The sequence below is a fragment of the Panthera onca genome, chromosome D4 (assembly GCF_046562875.1).
Source record: "Panthera onca isolate mPanOnc1 chromosome D4, mPanOnc1 haplotype 2, whole genome shotgun sequence".
In the NCBI taxonomy this organism is placed as follows: Eukaryota; Metazoa; Chordata; class Mammalia; order Carnivora; family Felidae; genus Panthera; species Panthera onca.
In genome coordinates this window covers 87,013,316-87,035,767 of record NC_138351.1, presented here as the reverse complement: position 1 = coordinate 87,035,767, position 22,452 = coordinate 87,013,316, and the positions used below count along the sequence as shown (strand labels likewise).

The window sequence follows — 22,452 nt, the reverse complement described above, 5'->3', positions numbered from 1 at the left end:
GAAAGCCCTCTGCAAACTGTTAAGTGCCGTCCTGTGTGCAGGCACAGCCACCGGGGGGGGGGGGGGGGGGGGGGGGATGCGCGGCGGGGAGGCACCGGCCTTGCTCTGGCTTCCCATCGGGGCTCACCCCGGTCCGGCCCCCCACCCCCCTCCCGGTCCGCTCTCCCTCCCTCCTTCCCCCCTCCCTGCCCTGGCGGAGCGCTGGCTCCCGGCATGCTGCGCGCTGCTGACAGCCTTATAAATAGTCGCCTTTGCGGGCGGCCGGCGAGGACGGGCAGGGCACCACTGGCCCCGGCGCCCGCCGCACCCCTCCCCCAGGTCAGTGTGTGCCCGTGTGCATGTCTGGGCGCGCGGGGGGCGCCTCTGCGGGGCGTGGGGAAGCCGCGCGCGCCCGGCGGGCGCCAGCCTGTGTGTGTCGGGGCATCCTTGGGGTTTGTGCGGCTGTGTGTTTGTGTCCGTGGTTATGATCCGTGTGTATTTTTGCCTGTCTGTTCTCCCCAGGCTCTGTTCTGGGTGTTTGTGCCACCGTGCGTGTGCCCCTGCGGGGGGGGGGGGGGGTGTGATTTGTGTGTTGCCGTCCTTCCTAGCCTCCTAGACAGTAGCCCCTTTGTCCCGGCTGGCACTCCTGGGGCTGGGGCTCCAGGTCCCTGCCCTTGGCACCTCCCAGCTGGGGCCCGGGGAAGGGGGCTGTGGCCTGACTCCCTGCCCCGGAGGATCTGGCAGGGGCAGCCTTTGTGATTGGAGGAGCTGTCCTGCCATGTCATTTTGAGCGCTGGGGGGGACGGAAAGCCCCCCGGATGATTGGTGAGGGCTCTAAGGGAGCCCTAGGGCCACCTTTTCTGAGCACCGCTCAGAGATCCACTCAGGACTCTCCAGCAGGAGCGGGTCACGGCCTGGGGATACAGGCCCAGAGAGGGGACACCAGGTGCCCAAGGTCACACAGCTGAGCGATGAGCCCTTAGGTCGCTGTCCCCCCGGGGCCCCTGTTCCCCAGGCCCCTCGGCAGACCACCCAGTCATGAGAGGAGTTGCTGCAGCCTGGCTCGGGGGCCTTATAAGGTCTGGGTGCTGAGCCTGTAACCCAACTCCGTCCTGGACCCCTGGCCTCTGTGATGCCTCCTCACGACTCAAGTTATTTTGGACGAAGGAAGTGGCAGGTGCCAGCAGGACAGAGGGGCTTAGGTTACTGGGAAGAGGCAGGGCAAGGTGGGTTGGAGGCCACTCCTCAGGGTCACTGCAGGCTCTCCCTGGCCTGGGGACCCTCCTCCTCCCTTGCCAGCTGCTGCGGGCCATTGGCAGCATCTGCCCTTCCCTAAGCACACTCAGCAGGAAAAAGGCTATAACTCATGGCCCATGAGTGGTAGGACGGCCAATAAACCTGCTGAAAGACCTACTGGGTGCCAGGCCTAAAGCAGCAGAAAATGCACCCCTGAGTTTGACCCCAGCCTGGCTCTGGAGCAAGTTTCTCCTTCTCTCCGAGCCTCAAATCCATTCCAAGACAGCTGGGAGGTGGAGTGAGGCCCCCAGCCCTATGCTCAGCCTGGGTCCAGGCCCGGTCTGATGGGGCACACAGGCCTGCAGTTCCACAGAGAGGTCTGATACCGTGTGGGTATGTGCTACACTGGGGGCGTTCAAAGGAGGCACCTGCCAGTGTGGGAGCGGAGGACGGAGTCCAGGAAGACTTCCTGAAGGAGGTGACACCTGAACTGGGTCCTAAACAATAGCACCTGGGGAGAGGCATCCAGGCATCAGGTGCAACAGTAGCTGGGCCTGGAGGTGGGACGCAGTCATGGTGGGTGAGGAAGTTCCAAGCGGTTCAAGCGGTGGCTGTGAAGCCTGTGGGGGGGTGGGGGAGTGGGGGGGCCAGGTTACTGAGCCCTGTCAGCCATGTTAGGGGCCCAGGCTTTATCTTGGGAGCCAAGGAGCCACACGTGGAAGGGTTTTAAGCAGGTGGGCGATGTGGTCTGATGCTTCTCACAGAAAATCCTGCCGACTGCCTGGTGGGGTATGGAGAGACCCACGGGAGGCCGGGGCAGTGGCCAGGTGCCCTGCTTGGAACAAGGAAGTGGTGTTGAGGACACAGACTGCAGAGAGGTTCGGGAGCAAGAGGGTTGGGATGTGGGTGTGCAGGGTGGAAGTCGGGTGTGAGAGAAGACAGGGCCTCTGGCTGGGTAATAGGGCACGGAGCTGGGGACGTGGGAAGGTCTGTGGGGACTTGGGGCCTGTCCAGGGGCTGTAGACTCACGGGGCTGGGAAGGGAGGCCGGGGCTGCCTGGGCAGAGGCAGGGGTCCTGGGAACCTGAAGCCAAAGTGAGAGCGAGGAGTAAAGGGCCTGGGGTTGCGGGCATGCCAGGCGGGAGGAATGCTGTGGCGGGCGTCAAAGGTCAAGGCAAGAGTGGCTGTGATGGTAGCTGGTAGCCTTGGGGAGGGCCGGCAGGGGGGTGGGGAATGGAGGCCAGAGGTGTGTAGGTGGTAACTGTAGGTGGGAGGGGACGTTGAAGCAGAGTGGGGTCCCCAGAGGGGTCGGGGTGGACTCACATGCTGAGGAACACGGTCCTCGAGGGGGTGAGGGGGCAGGGGCCATGTGGGGGGTGGTGAGAGCCGGGGATCCCCCATGACAACTGTACAGGGCTGTGTCCCCCATGAGCAGCTCCTACAGCTTCCTCCCCCTCGGGCCTCCGTGATGTCCCTTTAAGCATCCTTGTCCAAACCCCACCCCAGGTGGGATGTATTACAGCTCAAGTCCCCCCTCTCTGGCCTCCACAAGTCTTTCCTCCTGGCCCCGGGGGAGCATCACCAAGGTGTTGGGCAGACGCCTGTTTTCTGGGACTCACAAAGGGAGCGGCCCAGCAGGTGCTGATGTCACTGTTTCTGTCCCTCAGCACCGCCCTCACCACCCGGCTCCTCCAGCGGGAAAAGGTGGACAGGAGGGGGCTGCCGCCCTTTTGTTACAGGTGAGGCAGGGGACACACACGGAGGAAAGGTGACTTTCCCAAGGTCACCCAACCTGCCGGGGGCCTTCGCTGCCCGGTGCCGCTGGGAGCATCAGGGCCTGGGGCACACCGTGGGGCTGGGCAGGAGCAGAGGCAGGATGGAGGGGAGCCCCCCTCACCGGCCCCACCTGTGCCCTTGTCTTGCAGAGCGCTGACTCGGCTCCCCGGACCTCAGCAGGATGGAAGGTAGTGAGTCTCTTCTTTGCTGCTCATTGCCTGGGCCTCAGTGTGCCCATCTGTTAAGGGGGCGTGCTTTCAGGAGACATTCTGGGAAGGGGTGGGGGAGGTTCTGGGGCTGCCAGAGGGGCCCGTCTGGGAGCCTCCGACATCCTCCTCAGGCATCTCACGGGATGCGCCAGCTCCAGGATTAATTTTAGAAGTGATGAGGCCTCCTTGAGGCTCCTGAGGGCCCCACAGCTCACCTCCTACACCGGTATTTATAGAGCTGAATCCCTGCCTCTTTCTAGAAAGGGTGGGCGCTAGCAAGGGGAGGCTAGCCCTGGGGAGAGGCCCCAAGTGTGTAAATGCCAAGCCTAACAAGGACGAGGCAGCGCCCAACGCCTCTGTGGGACTCAGTCTCCCCGTTGTCCAGAGAGGGTGGGTCTTGAGGATGTCTGGGGCCCTCCTGGCTGCTATGGGCTGGGACCTGGAGGGAGACATGGGGCCAGCAGGGAGCCTGGCAGGCCCGCCTCCTGGCGGCATCACGGCCCCATCCTTGGCGTTGTGCCTCAGCCTGGGTGGCCCTTAAAGGAGCCCGCTGCTGCCGACCGAGCGGGCGGTCACCCTGCCACCCCTCGGGCTCCGAACAGCAGCTGCCACCGGGCTGTGGCCTCCCCCACCTCCAGGTGGTAGCCGGCCCACGGCAGGCAGCTGATGGGAGCCCTCGGGAGAAGTTGTTCTACAGATAACTCCTCTGGGTTTCCAGCCTTGGGGCCAGAGCGCCCCTGGGAGCTGCCAGGCCTTCGTCAGTGGGGAGGGACAGAGAGCCAGAGAGGGCCGGGGACTCCTTTCCTAAGGTTACACAGTGAGGACCTTCTTCTCCCCTGAGAAGAGGGGAAGGCCGGGCCGCCTGGGAAGAGGGCCCAGCTTCCGGTTCTGGGTCTGGCGCCCTTGGAGCAGGCCTCAGTTTCCCTCCGTCTGGTGAGGCTGTGGTCCTGCTGAGTTCTAAGGGCGGGGCTGAGGCGGGAGCATCAGCGCACCTCCCACTCTGGGCAAGGGTTCTTTGTGCCCACCGCAGCCGGCTTCCCTGGCAACCGTCTCCAGGGCAACGTATGTTGTGGTTGCCGACTCCACGTTTGTACCGCCCAGGGAAGGCGGGCGATGGGCAGGCCCGGGGTCTGGGAGGGAAAGGGTAGGGGACACAGCAGAAAGGGAACCATGGGGGCCTGCTGCGTGAGAAACCTCCACAACACGGAAGACTGTAAGGCCAGAGGTGACCCGCCGTTGCCCAGCCGCCCACAGGGAGGGGCTGCGAGGGCGGGTGTCCCAGCCCCTCAGAGGCTCCAGGCTTTAGAGGGCCCGGCCCAGGCCTGTCCCTCCCGAGGTGCTGTTTGCCAAGCCAGTGACTGAACTCTGCTCCCCTCTTCTCCCCCACAGAGAAGCTGAAGAAAACCAAGATCATCTTTGTGGTGGGTGAGTCCAAGGCAGGCGGGGAAGGCGGCCAGCAGGGAGTCTCTTTGCAGGCGTCGGTGGGAGCCTGGGCCTGGGGTGGCACCCCGGGGCGCTGCCCCTTCTCTGCGGGGTGACCCTATCCCTGCGGCGGCCCCATTTCCTGGGGCTTCTGAACGGGTGGGCGCTTGCAGGAGGGCCCGGCTCGGGGAAGGGCACCCAGTGTGAGAAGATTGTCCAGAAGTACGGCTACACCCACCTCTCCACCGGGGACCTCCTGCGGGCCGAGGTCAGCTCGGGCTCGGCCAGGGGCAAGATGCTGTCGGAAATCATGGAGAAGGGACAGCTGGTGCCACTGGTGAGTGGGCCCGGTGGGGTGGGGGGTGATGGTGGCCCTGAGTGGGCTCCGGCCAGCAGAGCCCATGACACTCTGCCTTGACCTTCCCTGGCTCCAAACACTCCTGGCTTTGGTCCTCATGGCCCTTGGCAGAAAATTCCTTCTAGAAGCTCCCAGAGCCTCTAGGACCCTGCCCTGCTGACCCCTTTAGCCTCACTCCACCCACTCAACCCCCCTCTCCCCAGCTCTCCGCCCTCCAGCTGCCCTGGCCTTTCTGTCCCGTCCAACTCATTATATTCCTTCCTGCCTGGAATGTTCTTTCCTCCTCAGCTTTCAGACTCTCCTGGCTCCACAGATTTGGGCTCAGACCCCCTAATTTTATAACCCCTTCTCTGCCCATTCAACCTGTGCCATGTTTGGAAATTGATGAACCGGCCTCACCACACTGTGAGCTTCTCGAGGAAGGCCTGCTTTGTTCACAGTGGTGTCCTCAGATCCCTGGACGGGAGCTGGCGGGGAACAGGGGCTCCATCGATATTATTGAGTGAATGAATGAATGGGTGAATGAATGATTTAATCAGCCAGTCAAGCCTTCACATTCAAAGGAAGCTTCCTGGAGAGAGAGGCTTGTTTGAAACTTCTTTATTAGGGCAGAGGCCTAGAGGAAGGTGGAGGGAGAGGGGTTCATGACCCCGCCATCTTTTCCGGTGCCCCCAGGAGACAGTGTTGGACATGCTCCGAGATGCCATGGTGGCCAAGGTAGATACTTCCAAAGGCTTCCTGATCGATGGCTACCCTCGGGAAGTACAGCAGGGAGAGGAGTTTGAGCGGAAGGTAAGTGCATCTTGGTGGGTGCATTTGGGAGCTGTGATGTGGGGTGGTCGGGTGGAAAGAGGGCTGCCACGATGGCCAGAGAGAGTTTGGGGCAAAGAGACACTGATTGTGGGGTTGGGGTGGGGAGAGGGGTAAGGAGGGAAACTGGAGAAGACTTTCTGGAAGTGTTTCTAGAAGTTTAGAAGAAAAGTCTAGAAGAGGAGGAAGCACAGGCTGGGGAGCTCACAAACCCGAGCTCAGGTTCCAGCTCAACAGGCCTGAGGTCCATCATTCTGCCTCCCTGACCCTCAGTGTCCCCCCCATTTGCAAAATGGGAAGACACAGTTGGCAGCTGCCTTAAGGAGCAGAATGGAGATTAGAGAGAACGTACCCTCCAAAAGTGGGGCTTGGCACCTTACAAACACAGAGGGCCAGGGAGTGGGAGGGACAGGGCTGGAAGGCTCCGGCTGGCATGGGGAGAAGAGAATCTATGGGGCAGGGCAACCAGGATGATGTGGGAGAGGCGATTCAGGCCTGGCTGGAGGCCTCCAGTGCCAGGGAGGGGAGTCCAGTCTCCTTCCGTGGGCCGCGGGGAGTCTGTGAAAGGCCTAGAAAAAGTAGGCCTTGAGGATGACGGCCCCGAGTTGCCTGAACAGCTTCCCACCAGGAAAACAGGGTGGGGGCACCTCTCCCAGACATACGCACACAGGCCCCAAGCACACGCACGTGTGCGTGCACATACACAGCACAAAGCCACAGGCACATACACACATGCACACAGGCACGCATACATGTGCACACACGTCTGGCAACACACATGCACGCACATACGTGTACGTACACGGACACAGCTCACTGATACACAGGGATATACACATGTGCACACACGTGGGCACACACACATACACCCACGCCTCCGGTGTCACAGGTCATACTAGGGAAACAGGGCTACAAGCAAGTGCAAGGGTGGGGGCTGGGCTCAAGGAGGTTTTCTTGGCAGAGGGACTCCTCCCTGGCCTTGTGGGGAGGACCAGGCATCCCGACAGGCTGGGGCAGGACCAGACCCCCAACCCCCACTTCCCAAGCCTGTGAGGCTGGGGCCACCTTTGGGCTTCCATAACTTTGAGCCTCCTCCAGTGGAAGGAGATTGGATTTCCTGACCTTGAAGTGCCCACAGGACCTCCAGAAAGTGTCTACCCTGCTCTGGGCCTCGGTTGCCCTGTCTTTGAAATGGAAGCGGGCTGGGCTTCCTTCAGACTGGGAGGCCATGGACCCTGTAGTCAGGTGCTAGGCAGCCTCAAGGCACGTCCTGTCATGACCCACCCATACCAGCTGTGTGACGTCACCTCTGACCCTCAGGGCCACATCTAGAAAATGAGATTACTAAAAGTCTCCTTCCTTCCTGGGGCTGTTGGGGGCGCCACTGTGGGTGGTGGGCTCAGCGCAAGGGCCCAGCCCTGCCATGGGCTCCAGGGGTCCCGGCAACACGTCTTCTCAGATCTGGACACCAGGGGGCATCAGGGCCTCACCGAAGGAGGACCGGTCAGCCTCCTTCCTTGCCCTTCCCGGCTTATTCCAACAACAGTGACGTTATTCAGAAGCCCCCAGAGCTCGGCAGCCCGTCACCCCTCAGTCAAGTCCTGTCCAGCCCTGCTGTGTCAGACAGATGCCTTGATGTCCTTAGGGGCTCCTGGACTGGCAGGGGAGAGGGACACTAAGTGAATCACCAGAGGCCTCCTGAGACATTCTGGGCAGAGAAGTAAAGGGGACTCAAGAGTGTGCCCCAGAGGGCTGGGGACGGTGGGCGGGGTGGGGGGGCGTGGGTTGCATCTGGGCAGACTGCCCCAGAGGAATGAGATTTTTAGCTCAAATCTGAAGGCAAGTACTTGGGATTGAGGATGAGGATTCTTGGCATGAGCGAAGGCCTGGCTTGGGAGGAGGTTGACGAGAGCCTAGACTTCAGAGAATCGGTGTGACTGAAGCCAGGAGAGCAAAGGAGTGGGAAACACAAGGTGAGGAAGGCGGGAGGCCCTCTCTGAGGGCGCTGGAGAGCTATGGGAGAGGTTGGAGGAGAGGAGTAGTTTTAGGAAGGTCCTTTAGGCTGCCCTGGGGAAGGGTTTGATGGTCTGATCTGAGTGGGTCTCAGGTGAGGCCTCGGGCATGGGAGGATGGGGAGGAGATGGCCCCCGGGGACGGGAATGGGGCCCCTGTGACTACCGCCCCACCCGCAGATCGGACAGCCCACGCTGCTGCTGTATGTGGACGCAGGCCCTGAGACCATGACCCAGCGGCTCCTGAAGCGCGGAGAGACCAGCGGGCGTGTGGATGACAATGAGGAGACCATCAAGAAGCGACTAGAGACCTACTACAAGGCCACGGAACCTGTCATCGCCTTTTATGAGAAACGTGGCATCGTACGCAAGGTGCGCCCCCTGCAGGCCGCGGGTAGCCCCAGGAATCTGGAGTTTTGCCTGGGTTGGCCAAAATCCCCGTGACCCTGGGCCAGCCCTCCATTCCGGGCCTTGGTTTCCCTGCTGGCTCCGTGATGGGCTGCTGTCCCCTGTGGCTGGGCTCAGAGAGTCAGGCCACACCTCTGGGGGAAGTGAGCCCCTGCCCCAATGAGGCCCGCATGGCCCTCCCCAGCATCTGTGCCCTCCCGGCCGTCTCCCTGCAGGTCAATGCCGAAGGCTCCGTGGACAATGTCTTCTCCCAAGTCTGCACCCACCTGGATGCCCTCAAGTAGCAGCACTGGAGCCCCTTCCCCTGCTGCCCCCCCCACCCCACCCCGTGCTGACCTGAGGCTGTCCTGGCCTGAGCTCAGCGCCTCCACCCTGCCCGGCTGGAGCACAGACAGAGGAAGCCACTTTATCCTGTTTTCATGGACAGCCAAGCACTAAAGGAATTTCCAAGGACATTCGGTTTTATTCCTTTTTCTTTGCTTTCACTGGAGTTGATCCACGTGATGTGGCCTCCAGCAGCCCCTCACCCTCCCAGTCCTCCTCAAGTCCCTCACCCCGCCTCGGCCAGCTGCCCTCCCCTAGTACCAGGGGAAGGAAGACCCAGGGCCCTTCCTCACCCAGGGCATGCTGGGTCTGGGGGTCCCGGGTGACTGAGGCAGGGTCCTTGCTCTCAGGGACTTGTGGTCAGGCAGAGCTGGGCCCTGGCCTGTGTTTCTCTGAACCCTTGCTGTGCGGCCTTGGCCCTGACCCCTCATGTCTCTGAGCATGTTTTCTATGCTGAACCCCACTGGGGCCTGTGTGCAGTAGGCAGTGAGGTTATAGGCTGTGTGGGGGGCTTCCTGGGCAGTGGGGGTGGCACATGTCAGCTGGCTGGGGGGGCAGTAATTGGCCTCCTGCGTGTAAGAAGTTCTGAGCGTCCGGAAAGGGCATCGAGATGGAAGGGTCTGCGGCACCTCCCTGAGGAGGCGAGACACGAAGGGCCTCCCACCGGTGCCTCCCCGGACGGGTCACAGCCTGCCCTTTCTGAGCCCATTTCCAAATCTGAGTTAGGGTCCGTGCCCCCTGCACCCCTCCCCTCCCAAGGGTAGGACGAGAACACGCCGAACGGGGGTGTGGGAGGGAGTCACCGGGGCCTGCGGGAGCCGAGACCAGAGTGGCCTTGGGGATGGTGCAGGGCTGGGGTGCTTCGGGGGCGCCCCAGAAATCCCTGGGGGAGAAGCACCTTCCCTTTTCTGTTCTTTCACTCTGTGACCTCCTCACCGAGGAAGGCTCAACTTGGTGCTCACGTGTCCTTAACACCCGTCCTAGTCCCCGCCGACTCCCTTTAGAGCCAAGAGAACCTTCAGCGGGCCACACCTGGCTGGACCGAAACGCGATGTGGGGCTGATTGGGCCCAAGGTGTGTCCCCTTTTATTTACGGCAAGCGTGGCTGGTCTCCCTTCTGCATTAGTTATTTAAACTTTCCTTTAAAATAAACATATTTAAGTTACGAAAGGTGAGTCTATTGAAAGAATAACAGCACAAGTAAAGCCAGCACAGGGGAGGTAGGAGAAGGCAGGCGTCGTGGGGGGATGAGCCTTCTGGCCCCGGGTGGGTGCGGGAGGGCAGGTCTCTGCTGCTGGCCTCTGTTCCCCGTGCCAGCTGGGGTGTGCGGGGGGGGGGGCCTCGATCTCTCTGTGACCTTCCACCTCCGGCAGCGGGCACATCCGACCAAGCGGGCTAACACGCACACACGCACCTAGCACAGGGCTGCGGGGATCAGCGGGGAAGAGACGCGGAGAAAACATGCCGAAAACGAGCGGAGAAAACACTCCAAAGATGACGAGGCGCTACGGAGATCACCTGACAGAAGCATCTTCGTCATGCGTATTTTTTTCTAGTTACTGCACCGTCACTCCAGGTGTGTCCCAGGTGAATGACAATCTAGGCTGACCCCAACTACTGTTCGCCACAGAATCACTTTATGCGCTTAAAACAAGACGCGGCTTGAAAAAACACAGAAATGTAAAAGCTCCAGTGACCATCACCCGGTCCCTGCTACCACAGACACTCCTTTTGAGGGTGTCCTCTGTGCGTGTGTTCCAGAGCACCGGGCCGTGCTGGCAAGACAGGCTCATAAGCCGCCGCCTGCTGGGATGTGCCCCCCACCACCTCCAGTGCCAGGAGGGGGCCCGTGCTCACAAAACTGAGATCGGTTTTCAGCAGCTGAGTGCACAGGGGTCCCCTGGTGGCAGCGGGTTCCTTGAGCTGGAGCTCTCGAGTGGGGCCTTGAACATTCCTAGGAGCCCTCTTCACTGTAAGGGCACGGAAGGGTAGAGGGAACAGCTCTGCCGAGTCACGGAGGCCTGTTGGATGGAATACGGGCGAGAAGGGGGTACAGTAGCAAGAAATAAGCCCGGAGGGGCCAGGTTTGCAGGGCCTTGAATGCCGACCCAAGCATCCAGTCTCTCCTCTAGGGGCAATGGGAGTCTCAGAAAGAGGATTTTTGTTTTGTTTTGTTTTGTTTTTAATGTCTATTTCTGAGAGAGAGAGAGTGTGAGCAGGAGAGGGGCAGAGAGAGAGGGAGACACAGAATCCGAAGCAGGCTCCAGGCTCCGAGCTGTCAGCACAGAGCCCGACGCGAGGCTCGGACCCACAAACCGTGAGATCATGACCTGAGCCGAAGTCAGACACTCAACCGACTGAGTCACCCGGGTGCCCCATTAATGAAAAATTGTAAACAAATTGAAAATTGGAGGAAATAATACAGTGAACACCAACATACAGTAATTGTTATCATTTCCCTATATTTCCTCATTACTGTTTTACTTTTGACAACGTATTTACAGTAAATTACAAATGAGAAAAATTCCACCCCTACAGTATGACTCTAAAAAGCAAGGACATCTTCCTACCCAACCACAACTCAGAGCTTCAATAATACTAAGTTAACACTAATATCATAATATATAATAGTCCACATGCAACTTGCCCCAATGGTCCCCAAAACGCATCTTTGTTCAAATCAGGGTGCCACCCAGGACCCCACGCCGCATTCGGGTGCGATATTTTTCAGGCCTCTGTTAACCAGGATGGCCCTGCTCTGGTGATGACACAGGCCCGTGGCGGGACCAGTTGTTCTGCAGAAAACTCCTTCCAGATTCACCCTTTGCTTCCTTCTGGTGTCGTCCCACCTTCTCGTCCATCCCCTAAATTTCTTGGAAACTGGAAGTTAGTTGTAAAGGCATCATAGATTCAGGCTCAGCCTCGGAGACAAGAACACCTAAGGGATGAGGCCCAGGAAGGACTTTAAACCCGGGGAGGGGAGGGGAGGGGATGGTGGGGGCGCCTGGCTGGCTCAGTCGGTTAAGCGTCTCTTGATTTTGGCTCAGGTCATGATCTCGTGGTTCATGAGATCGGGCCCCATGTCGGGCTCTGTGCTGACAGGTGCAGAGCCCGCTGGGGATTCTCTCTCTCCCTCTCCCTCAAAATAAATAAACAAACACTAAAAACAACAACAACAGGCAGGGGACCAGAACTGCGCGCACCCAGGCTTCCTGTGCGAGCAAATCTCCCGGGTCTGGTTAAAAAGCTGATTCTGCTTCAGCAGGGCTGGTCTGGGCAGCGAGGCTCAGCTCCTGGTCCGTGGCCCACACTTTGGGTGGCTCAGGGAGAACCTGCTCGGCGGAGGCCTGGACCCTGGGGGTGGGGAGGAGAGAGAGTCTCTGGGGTCAGGGAGCACGAGTGCTCATCCGCTAGCGTGGGCAGGGAGGTGGGTGTGGCACTGGATCCAGACAGGAGACAGTCGCCGCTGTCACACTCTTCACGTCTCTAGGGACGCTCCAGGCAACAGCTTTGTCCCAAAGTGCCGGAACGTTATGACCAGCCAGAGACCTCAGGGTCTCAGAGAGAGAGTGCTCCGCGGGGGTGGTGGCCTCAGATGCCCCCCCTGCTGGACTGCGCCCCTAAGTCTTGGCCTCAAGGGCCCTGAGGGCCTGGCCGGAGGCGCTGAAGTGGGAGAGGAAGGAAGCGGGGAGCAGAGGAGGCCAAGGCTGAGGCCTCCCAGCCTCGAGAGGGGCCTCGAGTAAACAGGAAGGCCTGGCGGCTCCACAGTGGGGGGGCTTTGCAGGGGTGGGAGGCCAGAGCCCTACTGCACATGTGCAGCCTGTGACCACAGGGCTTCCTCGTTGGGGAAGCTGACCCAGAGAGGCGGTGTGACTTGTCCCAAGCCACACAGCAAAGCAGAGGCACAGGGCTAGACCCTCACCTGCCTCTCCTGCTTCTTCCCTCTTCCTAGGGTTCTGGTTCAGGGTCTCCTGCCTGTGGTGCCTTCCGTGGTTCATGGGGTGCTGGGTGAGTCTCTCCCCTTCGTGGGCCTCAGCTTCTCTTTCTACGAACCCTGAGCCCTATAACTTAGAGGATCCTGGCCCAGTAGAATTCTTTCGCCTCCTAGGTGGTCCTTGTGGGCTCTTCAGACTATGGGGAGTGGGTTTCATCAGAAAAGCCAACCTGGGGGCGCCTGGGTGGCGCAGTCGGTTAAGCGTCCGACTTCAGCCAGGTCACGATCTCGCGGTCTGTGAGTTCGAGCCCCGCGTCAGGCTCTGGGCTGACGGCTCGGAGCCTGGAGCCTGTTTCCGATTCTGTGTCTCCCTCTCTCTGCCCTTCCCCCGTTCATGCTCTGTCTCTCTCTGTCCCAAAAATAAATAAAAAAACGTTGAAAAAAAAAAATTTTTAAAAAAAAAATAAAATAAAAAAAAAAAATAAAAAAAAAAAGAAAAGCCAACCTGTACTTGGGGAATGACAGGGAGACTCTGAGGGACTTCTCTCTTCTGGAACACAGCAGCATCTGGCGGGACCACTGACCCTTGTGACCACCACGTACCCTTGGGGGGTCATTCCCCCCTCATCAGAGACCCTGACCTTGGGCTCAGAATGCTTCCAGCACCCACCCCCTGGCACCTGAGGGTCACAACGTATGCACAGCCCATTCATTTATTCCCATCAGTACTTAGCCAAACACCTCCCACGGGCCGGGCACTATTGGAAGTGATGGGCGTTTGGTAGCGAACAGAGCAAGGCCCTCGCCCTCATGGAACTTGTGTTCTCGAGAGGGAGACGGACAAAGTAAACACCGTATAGTGTGTCAGATGGAGACCAGTTGCTGACGTGAGGAGGGGGCTATTTTAACGGCAACTCATGTGCACATTAAGCTTGAGAAGGGCTGTTCTGGGCGCCCTCATCCCGACATCCCGAAGTCCTCACTGACCGTCGACGTTTGATCTGTGGTTTAAGAATGAGGAGCGAGCGCCCTGGGCTTATCTAGGGGAACAGTGTTTCAGAGAGAGGGGATGGCAAGTGCAAAGGCCCTGAGGTGGGCATGTGCTTGGCACATTCAAGGAACAGCACGGGAGGCCAGGGCGGCTGAGTGTGGGGGGCTAGGGGGAGAAGAGCAGATGAGGTTGGAGAGGGGACGGGGAAGCCTCGCTGGCCATTTGACGGGGCGGAGCAGAAGGGCTGGAATCTGGCTTCACTTTAACAGCCTCCCTTTACTGTGTGCAGAATGGCCTGGGGTAAGCCATGGGGGCGGGGGGGGGGGTGGCGGGGGCAAGGGAGCTCCATGAGGTGACTACAATATTCTAAGAGGTTCTGGTCCTGACCGGGGCAGTAGCTGTGGGGTAGTGGGAACCCCCCAAACACTGGGAATTTGGGAGCGCCGCCACCAAGATTTGCTTGTAGGTGGGACGAGAGGGGTGAGAGTCAAGGTTCACCTCAAAGCTCGAGCAATGAGAGGGGGGCGGAATCGTCACGTTCTGAATATGGAGACACAGAGGCAGGAGCGCTTGGCAGAGAATCAGGAGAACGTGGTTTTGGACACGGGAAGTCTGAGCTGCTTATTCACAATCCAGGAGCCTGGAGCCTCGTGGCGGCGGGGGGGGGGGGGGGGGGGGGGCGGGGAGCGGGGGAGAGTTCTGGCTGGACATAGAAAGCTGGGAGCCATCAGTATATAGATGGTACTTAAAGCCATTTGTCGGGATGAGGGCGCCCAGAACAGCCCTTCTCAAGCTTAATGTGCACATGAGTGCCCTGGAGGTCTCGATAAAATGCAGGTTCTGAGTCAGCAGGTCTGGGTCAGGGCCAGAGAGAAGCTCTCAGGAGATATTAGGGCCACACTTGACAGGCGGGGATCTAAGGCATCATCTTTTATGGCCAAGATCTGCTGGTGGATAATGAAACCAACAGAGTGGCTTGTGATCAGTGTTTCAAAGAAAACGAGACAAGACGGACGCGTATCATAAGGGCATATACGTATGTTCACAAAACGCTGAAATTGTTTGAGCCCGAGTCCCAGGATTTGTGTGGGGACACAACACCATGGTCCCCAAGGTTTGAGAAAACCTGACCCTGAAGTGAGGGTAAACAGAGAAGGGAAAAGGCCGAGTAAGGATGAGGAGGAACCAGCCAAGAGGCAGATAAGGCGACCAGGGAGATGGGAAGAACACCAGGATGGAATGTTCTAGAAGCTAAGGGAGGAACTACAGGCCCAGATTTGCTTTGCCCCAGCCCTGGTGTCATGTGCACTTGAGTCTCCGTCTCCTCCATTGTAAAATGGAGACGTGACAGTCTCAGCCTGTTAGGTGGCAGTAGGTTGGCACTTGGTACGGGGCCGGGCGAGCTTTCTTAATGGGGGAGCGATTCTGATTCTTGTCCCGGGCTTCAAGCTTCTCCAGGCCGGCAGGCTGCCATCCCCTTGTGCAGACGAAGAAACTGAGACCCAGAGCATAGAAAAGTCTTGCCCGAGGCCACCGGAGACAGAGTCTGCACACCCTGACCCCAGTCCCGTGCTCTCTTTCCTGTGCACCCACTTTCTCCCTTGTCCTTGCGGGTTTGGCCCGGGTGTTCCAACAGCCCCTGGCTCCCGGCCGATGCTGGAGACAGACAGCCGCCTGGGGGGGTCCCTGGGGATTGCCTAAAATTCCTCCTGTGGCTGGTGGCCAAGGCAGACGTGCTGATCCCTTCCTGCAGCTCTGGCCTTCCCAGCCAGCCAGGAGAAGGAAGCAGCAGAATTTGTGCACCTGCCCATTGTAGGCTTGAGGCACAGGGGCCTGGCCATTGGCCACATGTCTCTTTGGCGTGTGGCTAGGCGGCACCTGAATGCATTTGTGTCAGTCAGAGCCCCAGCAGGAAACAGATGGCACGCTCCAATGGGATAATTTGAGAATTTAATGGAGGGTCTGTTTACGCAGGTGTAGACAGGGTGTAGGGAAACCACGAGGGACGGGGCAGAGCCCAGGGCTGGCAGCAGCATGGGCCATGACCACCCTCGGCCTGGAGAGGGCCTGGTCAGCGCTGTGGCCTTCAGCGGAGTGATCCAGCAGGGAAAACGTCCGAGGAATGAATCCTACCCGCCCGGCCCCCTCCGCCTTCCTCTCTGTGATCTGTGCAGGGCTGAGGGGAACAGGAGGCAGCAGATGTGTCTGTCGAGATGGAGAACACATCTGGGGGCAAACGGAGGATGGCTAACCCAAGGTCTGTCCCCAGGTGTGAGACCATATGACCGTCAAGCTTTCCAGGGACAGGCAACCCAGATTGAGGACTGGCTTCTTCCACTGAGGAACAGGAAGCAAGGCCCGCCTCTCTGTACCTCAATTTCCCTATGCCTCCCCAGCCCCCTCCCCTGCCTTATCTTTCTGGATACGTCGGGCTTTCAATAAATATATCTGAAGGCCCAAAGGGTCCTGGGCTCTGTGCCGGGGACACAGCAGTGCAGAGGCATCAAAATTCCCCCACAAGAGGCTTCTAGTCAAGCGCAGAGACTTAGACAACACAATCCCACACAGACTAGGGCGTGGTGGGGAGGCCCGGGGTGCTGTGGGAACTTCAGGGTGATCTCCTCTCCACAGCTGGGGGTCCCGATCTCCTTCCTCCACGAGGTCTCTGGGGCCAGGGCTCCAGGCCCTTCCATAACCGCCTGTAGGTTTTTCTGCCCCTGGAAGTTTCCTGTAAGTCCTTCCTTGTGTCTGCCTGCAGCCTCTCCTGCTTTCTAGAGATCCCAGTGGGTCTTGTTTATAAAGTGGGTGGAGATGGGTTGTGTAGCGAAGGGAGGAAGTGAGAAGGAGGAAGGTTTGGGGAGAGCCTCCCCTGGGGTCCTTGCTACGGCCTGGGATGGCCATCGCCCTGTGACACCCACAGCCGCAGCGACATCTGTCTTCTCCACATTCAGCGAAGGAGGAGGTGAGCCAGGCGGTCCCGAGGTCTCCACTTTCCAGCTGGGGTTCAGGCAGACTTCAGGGAGCCTTGGGTTCCTCCTCCGTAAATGGTCTGATGTCACTGGCCTCCAGGGGTGGCTGTGAGGATTCAGAGCTGATAAGGTGACCGCCTAGGGCGGAGCCTGGGGCCCTGGGGAGTTCAGCCCCTGGGGCTGGATTAACTAACTGTCCCTGGGGTACGGACTCCTGTTCCGAGGGCCTGGGGAAACCTCGCAGCCGCCTTTGGCCTTGTGGTGCCCACCTCCCCATCTCCGCGCCCGCCGGGACAGGCAGAGGAGTGGTCACTCTCGGGGTGGCCCCATCTGCCCCATCACAGCCTTCCTGCCTGCTGGGCACGGATGGGTCCCCCATGACCCCACACCTATGCGTCACCAGAAACGGGCCGGGCAGCTACAGGGGTCTGACAGCGAACCTTCCCCCTATCCCTGCCCAAGGAGCCATGCCCACACTCCCCACGCCCCTGTGTCAGTTCCTCAGAGACAACCACACTCCTGCTCTCTCCCTCCAGAGGCCCCCAGGGCTCCTGGCTTCTCCTCCCTCCCGGGGCCTCCGTTTCCCCATCTGTGACCCAGGACAAGTATAAACAGAAAGGCCTCCTGGCCCCATCCCTTCTGTGGGTCCTGCCAGCACACCCCACAATTTGTCTTCTCAAAGCCGGTACCTTCTGCTCCAGAACCTTCCATGACTCCCCCTACCCTTCAGGATCAAGTCCTGGCCTTCAAGCACCCCCCCCCCCACCGCCCCCCTCAGAGCCTGCCTCTCCAGGCTTCCTGTCCCAACCACACTCCCTGCTTGTCCCACAAGTTGTCCAACCACTTCCTGCCTCTGTGCCCCTCTCTGCCATTGGTCCCCTGCCCCATGTACCCTCTTTACCCATTTCTTCTACACCCTACCCCCTACTCCCCCAGTCCTTCAAAGGCCAGGCAGCTCAGGCTTTCTTTGAGCTCCCTTGGCCTGACCCTAGGGGCTACCTGTGACTAAAACCATGGGGAGCACACAGTTGGCGTTTACTATTTGCAAGATGAACAAGGGACTGCTCTGGGGATTGTCTCCCAGGCTCAGGGAGCACCGATGGGGGAGCACTTCCTGAGTCAGGCCCAGGCTCAGCGCTGTAGTGCCCTGACCTCCCAAAATCTCACAGCAGGCTGGTGAGGAAGGCACGGCTGCGTCCACTTTACAAACAGGGTAAAGGCTGTGGAGACTTGCTCAAGGCCTCGTAGCTCTGAGCAAGGAGAGCAGGTTTTGAATCCAGGACCATCTGACTTCAGAAAGGACATTCCAGGGGCACCTGGGTGGCTCAGTCAGTTAAGCGTCCAACTTCGGCTCAGGTCACGATCTCGCGGTCTGTGAGTTCAAGCCCTGCATCGGGCTCTGGGCTGACAGCTCGGAGCCTGGAGCCTGCTTCAGATTCTGTGTCTCCCTCTCTCTCTGCTCCTCCCCTGTTCACGCGCTGTGTGTGTGTGTGTGTGTGTGTGTGTGTGTCTCAAAAAAAACTTAAAAAGAAAGGACATTACAGAGGGTCCCTCTTTCGTTTGGGGCTATCTCTTGTCCCTGGAGCATTTTTCCACCCGTGGAAGGGGGCAGCCCCAGCCTCCATTTGGGAGAGTGTTCCTTCCCTATACTGGGCCTCAGTTTCCCTGCCTGCAAAACAGGGGATGACGAGCCAGTGTCAGGCTTATGTATAAGCCACTTTTGGTGCTGAGTGACACCTGTGTGAATCCCACCTCCACCATCTTCTTGGGCCAGTTATCTCACCACATCAGGCCTCTGTTTCCTCATCTGCAAAATGGGAACAACGGAGTTCACGGGACTAGGAGCTCCAGCTGAGCCTCCTTGGCCAGGGCCCGGCCCCGGAAAGGTCTTCTGGGTAGGCTGTCAGGGTGATTATTTTCATCTGCCGGTGGGGGGGGCTGCCGGAGGCGCCCCACCAGCCCTGGAGAGGGTGGGATGGGAGAGGGGGGTGTGTGGGGGAGACAAGCCTGGAGCCTGGGCCCTCCCACCCCCACTGCCTCCTCCCCCCTGCCTCAGGGCCCCCCACCCAGCGACACAGCCCGTGGCACTTCCTCTCCCCGCCTGGCAGGCCGCCTGGCCCGGCCCCTTCTCTAAGGAAGCGCATTTCCTGCCTCCCCGGGCCAGGCTGGATGAGCCGGGAGCTCCCCACCGCTGCCGCTCATACCCTAGCTCCTATCTGCACCCCCGGGCCAGGGCTGTGTCGCAGCTGCTGTCCACGGGAGCCCAGCATCCCCTCCCCGTTCATCCTTCAGCCAGCGACCCCCGGCCCTGCGCCCCTGTGCCCACTTCTCCTGACCCCTCGGCCGCCACCTCAGAAGGCTGGAGCAGGGACGCCGCCGCTCCGGCCGCCTGTTCCCCTTGGGTCCCCGCTCGCGCCCACGCCGGCCCCCACGCCCGCCTGCAGCCCTGCCCCTGGACACCGGATAAGGCCCGGCGCACAGACCCCCAGCTGGACAGCATGGACCACGGCACGCTTCTCCCCGTTGTCGCCTTGCTGCTGGCCGTCTGCAGCCTCAGACCGACAAGTAGGTGTCCAGGGACCCCGGGTGGGGAGACTTGGCCCCAAGTGTTCCCGGCCTCTGGCCTGGTCCCAAGCTCATGCCCAGTGGGGCCGTCCGAGGGGGTTTGGACAGCCCCAGATGGACACCATAGGGTGACAAACCATCCTGGTTTGGCAAGACGATGAACATTCAGCCCTGAAAGTCTCAAACAGGGATGAGTTATTTACCTTTACCTTAACCTTGGCCTCTAGCCTCCCAGCTACGTCCAGTTTCTCCCCAAGAAGCCCAGGCCCCAGAATGCTTGCTGTGCAACCCTGGGAGAGTCTCCTGCCCTCTCTGAGCCTAAGGTTCCTGTCTGAAGAACCTGTGGAAAGGAGGGTGTGTGGATTCCCAGCCTAGGGCACTTGGTTCGCATCTCGTGTGGTTGCTTCCTCGCGGTGTGATGTTGGGGGACTGCGAAGTGGGGGTGGGAATAGAACTCCTCCTGGGCTGTGGGGATGGTCGGTGGTGAGGCCAGTCTTGTAGAGAGAGTTCTCGGGAAGGCTGGAGGGTCCTGTGTTGTTTACTGTGGCTGTATGATTAGCTTTAAATTCCTGCCCCTCGCCTCTCCGGGGCCTGTGAGTGGCTCCCAGAATGCTCTTGAATTTAGCGCTCTCCCTCTGCCTCTACTTACCCCCGCCTCCTTGAAATGCTGCCGGGTGGGGGCACGACCCCGGACTAGGGGTTTTGTGGGAGTTCCTCAGCCTGGGGGTTTTCCAGGTGGTCTTGGCTCTTGGCCTTCTGAAACTGACCAGATGAGTGGCCGTGAGAAGCTGGGGGCTCCCAGCCCCTCATCCCACTCATGTGGGCCTCTCTGTGCCCGCCTAAAACCAGGGGACAGCTCCTGTGGGCACCCCTTCACCCATGGTGCATCTAGGAACTCCCTAGAAGATCTGGGGGTGTGGTGGGGAGAACATAAGGGAAGAGCACAGCAGTGACCCCCCCCTCCCCACCTGATTCCACCTGTGGCATTTTAAACCCCCTAACGCCTACCACTGCCTCACTGATCACAGAAAACTGTCTCAGACATTAAGTGACCTAGCATGAATTTGACCTCGGGCTTGTGGCTCCTAACCACGTGTACTAAGCAAGCTCCCCCCCTCCACCCATGTAGCTCCTAGCAACCCTGCAAGATGGCCGCCTTTATCTCCCCATTTTACAGGAGAGGAAGTAGAGGCTGTGACCTGCCAAGTTCACACAGCCCAGACAGAAGCCTACCCGAGCTGCGCAATGGTCCCCAGGCTGCCCTGTCTTTCTCCCGCCTCCCCCATATTTTTCTAGCTTGATAACACTCTCCGTGATCATCCGAGAAAGATCCATGTAGGCTCTGGTTTTACTGGATGGAAGGCAGGGGTGTGCTGGAAAATAATTAACAACAGGGGTGGAGGGTGTGGGGGATAGCATTTTGTCAATGTCCAGGGTGTAAATGTTCCCACGTGGCTGAACTCAAGCTCCCAACTCCCCAAACTTGAACTTAGGATGCGAGGTCCAGAAGTGCCTTTGTCTGGCACGCCAAAGATGGGACAGACAGAGATAACCTCAAGAGCGTGGATCTAGTAAAATGGGGTAAAATAAGTAGGAAGTAATGAGTTTTGCTATTTGTTACCATTTAAAATACATAATTTATTTGTAAGCTTATAACGTTTACTTTTTTTAAGATTTTATTTTTGTAATTTTTATTTTTTGAGAGAGCGTGCTCACACGAGGTGGGGGGGGGCAGAAGGGGGAGGGAGACAGAGAGTCCGTCTTAAACACTCTCCATGTTCAGCGAGGATCCCAACTCGAGGCTTAATCCCATGACTTCGGGTTCATGATCTGAGCCAAAATCAAGAGTCAGACGCTTAACCGACTGAGCCACCCAGGCGCCCCTAAGATTTTATTTTTATTTATTGTTATTTTTAAAGTTTATTTATTTTGAGAGAGGGAGAGGGTGCGTGCACAAGCAGGGGAGGAACAGAGAGAGGGAGAGAGAGAATCCTAAGCAGGCTCCAGGATGTCAGCACAGAGCCTGATGTGGGGCTCGATCTCACAAATCGTGAGATCGTGACCTGAGTCAAAATCAAGAGTCAAGATGCTTAACTGGCTGAGCTACCCAGGCACCCCTATTTATTTATTTTTAAGTTTATCTGTTTATTTTGACAGAGACAGAGACAGTGCGAGTGGGGGAGGGGAAGAGAGAGGGGGAGCAGAGAATCCCAACCCCAAGAATCTGACCTGGGACCCAAACTGGGCTCAAACCTACAACCCCGAGATCAAGATTCACACGCTCCCTCAACTGAGCCAGCCAGGCACCCCAAAATTTAATTTTTAATAATGGCTGTGTTTAACAGCCAGTCGGAAAAACGGATGACTTATATCACTCTGCTCCTGTGAACAGGTACCAGCACCCTGCTGGTGATCACAGGGCTCAAGGACATTCCAAACCATCCAGCTCAACTCATTTACCATCTGCGGCCCATGGAAGGCAGATGGGGGGCCTGGGTTAAGGTGTAGAACCCAGATCTCCACGCTGGGGATGGGGTGGGAGTGACCCTCACATCCTCAATCAGGCCAGAGAGGGTAAAAATGGGTCCAAAACGAGTCCAAGAATGGGTCCAGCCTTCTGGAAACACAGCCTGGCGGAATCTCTCAAAACCGTAATTTGTGTAACAGCTCAGCCTTCAGGTCTATGGAGCTGTTTGCCCAACTCCATAAAGATTTGTCCAACTCCAAAATCAACTCTATGGTCCACAGGTACCTGGAACAAAAACCCAACTGGAAACCACCCAAATGTCCATCAGCCTGGGTCCTATCCAATGAATTATCTTTTTTTTCCTATCAAATGAATTATTATGCAGTGCAATACCATGCAGCCAAAACCAAGAAAAAGCTAAATCTATACACCGTTGTGGACAGATGTCTGGGACGCAGCGTTAGATGTCCAAATGGCCATGACTCCATCTCTGTAAGAATAAAACAGTAATAGGGGCGCCTGGCTGGCTCAGTCGGTGGAACGTGAGACTCTTGATTTCAGGGTTATGAGTGTAGAGATGACTTAAAAAGAAAATCTTAAAAAAAAAAAAAAAAGACGAAGAAAACAATAATAACTCACAGTATGCATGGATAAAATTCCAACATCCCTGCTTTCCAGCACAAGGTTTCTCTAGGCAATTAATTGTCTTACAGACAAGAATTGGATGCTTGGGGCACCTGGGTGGTTCAGTTGGTTAAGCCTCCGGACTCTTGAGTTCCGCTCAGCTCATGATCTCACAGTTCGTGAGATCGAGCCCCGCATCAGGCTTTGTGCTGACAGTGCAGCGCCTGCTTGGGATTCTCTCTCTCCCTCTCTCTCTCTCTGCCCCTCTCCCACTCATGCTCTCTCTCTCTCTGTCTCAAAGATAAGTAAACAAACAAACAAAAAAATTGGATGCTTAACTGACTGAGCTCCCCAGGTGCCCCATCATAT

At 58.4% G+C, this 22,452-nt stretch overlaps 2 protein-coding genes across 4 annotated transcripts in view; both read left to right on the top strand.

The window, feature by feature from the left end:
* The first annotated feature begins 207 nt into the window (after window positions 1-207).
* AK1 (adenylate kinase 1) lies at window positions 208-8,664 on the top strand. Of its 3 annotated transcripts, XM_078436454.1 has the most exons (8): window positions 222-318; window positions 2,882-2,953; window positions 3,140-3,178; window positions 4,589-4,624; window positions 4,795-4,958; window positions 5,655-5,771; window positions 7,982-8,173; window positions 8,425-8,664. In XM_078436454.1, the coding sequence occupies exons 3-8, from the start codon at window positions 3,172-3,174 to the stop codon at window positions 8,491-8,493; spliced, it is 585 nt and encodes a 194-aa protein (XP_078292580.1). In that variant the 5' UTR covers window positions 222-318; window positions 2,882-2,953; window positions 3,140-3,171; the 3' UTR covers window positions 8,494-8,664. The 3 variants fall into 3 exon arrangements, with proteins under 3 accessions (XP_078292579.1, XP_078292580.1, XP_060464545.1); XM_078436453.1 differs by lacking the exon at window positions 2,882-2,953 and having other exon boundaries at window positions 208-318; XM_060608562.1 differs by lacking the exons at window positions 222-318; window positions 2,882-2,953; window positions 3,140-3,178 and adding an exon at window positions 4,298-4,424.
* A 9,893-nt stretch (window positions 8,665-18,557) lies between these two features.
* The window catches only part of ENG (endoglin), a 30,665-nt gene continuing 26,770 nt past the window's right edge, over window positions 18,558-22,452 (top strand). Inside the window, exon 1 of the mRNA XM_078436456.2 lies at window positions 18,558-18,992. Coding sequence (XP_078292582.2) covers window positions 18,926-18,992 — 67 coding nt within the window. The 5' untranslated portion in view covers window positions 18,558-18,925. The remainder of the gene's footprint in view (window positions 18,993-22,452) is intronic.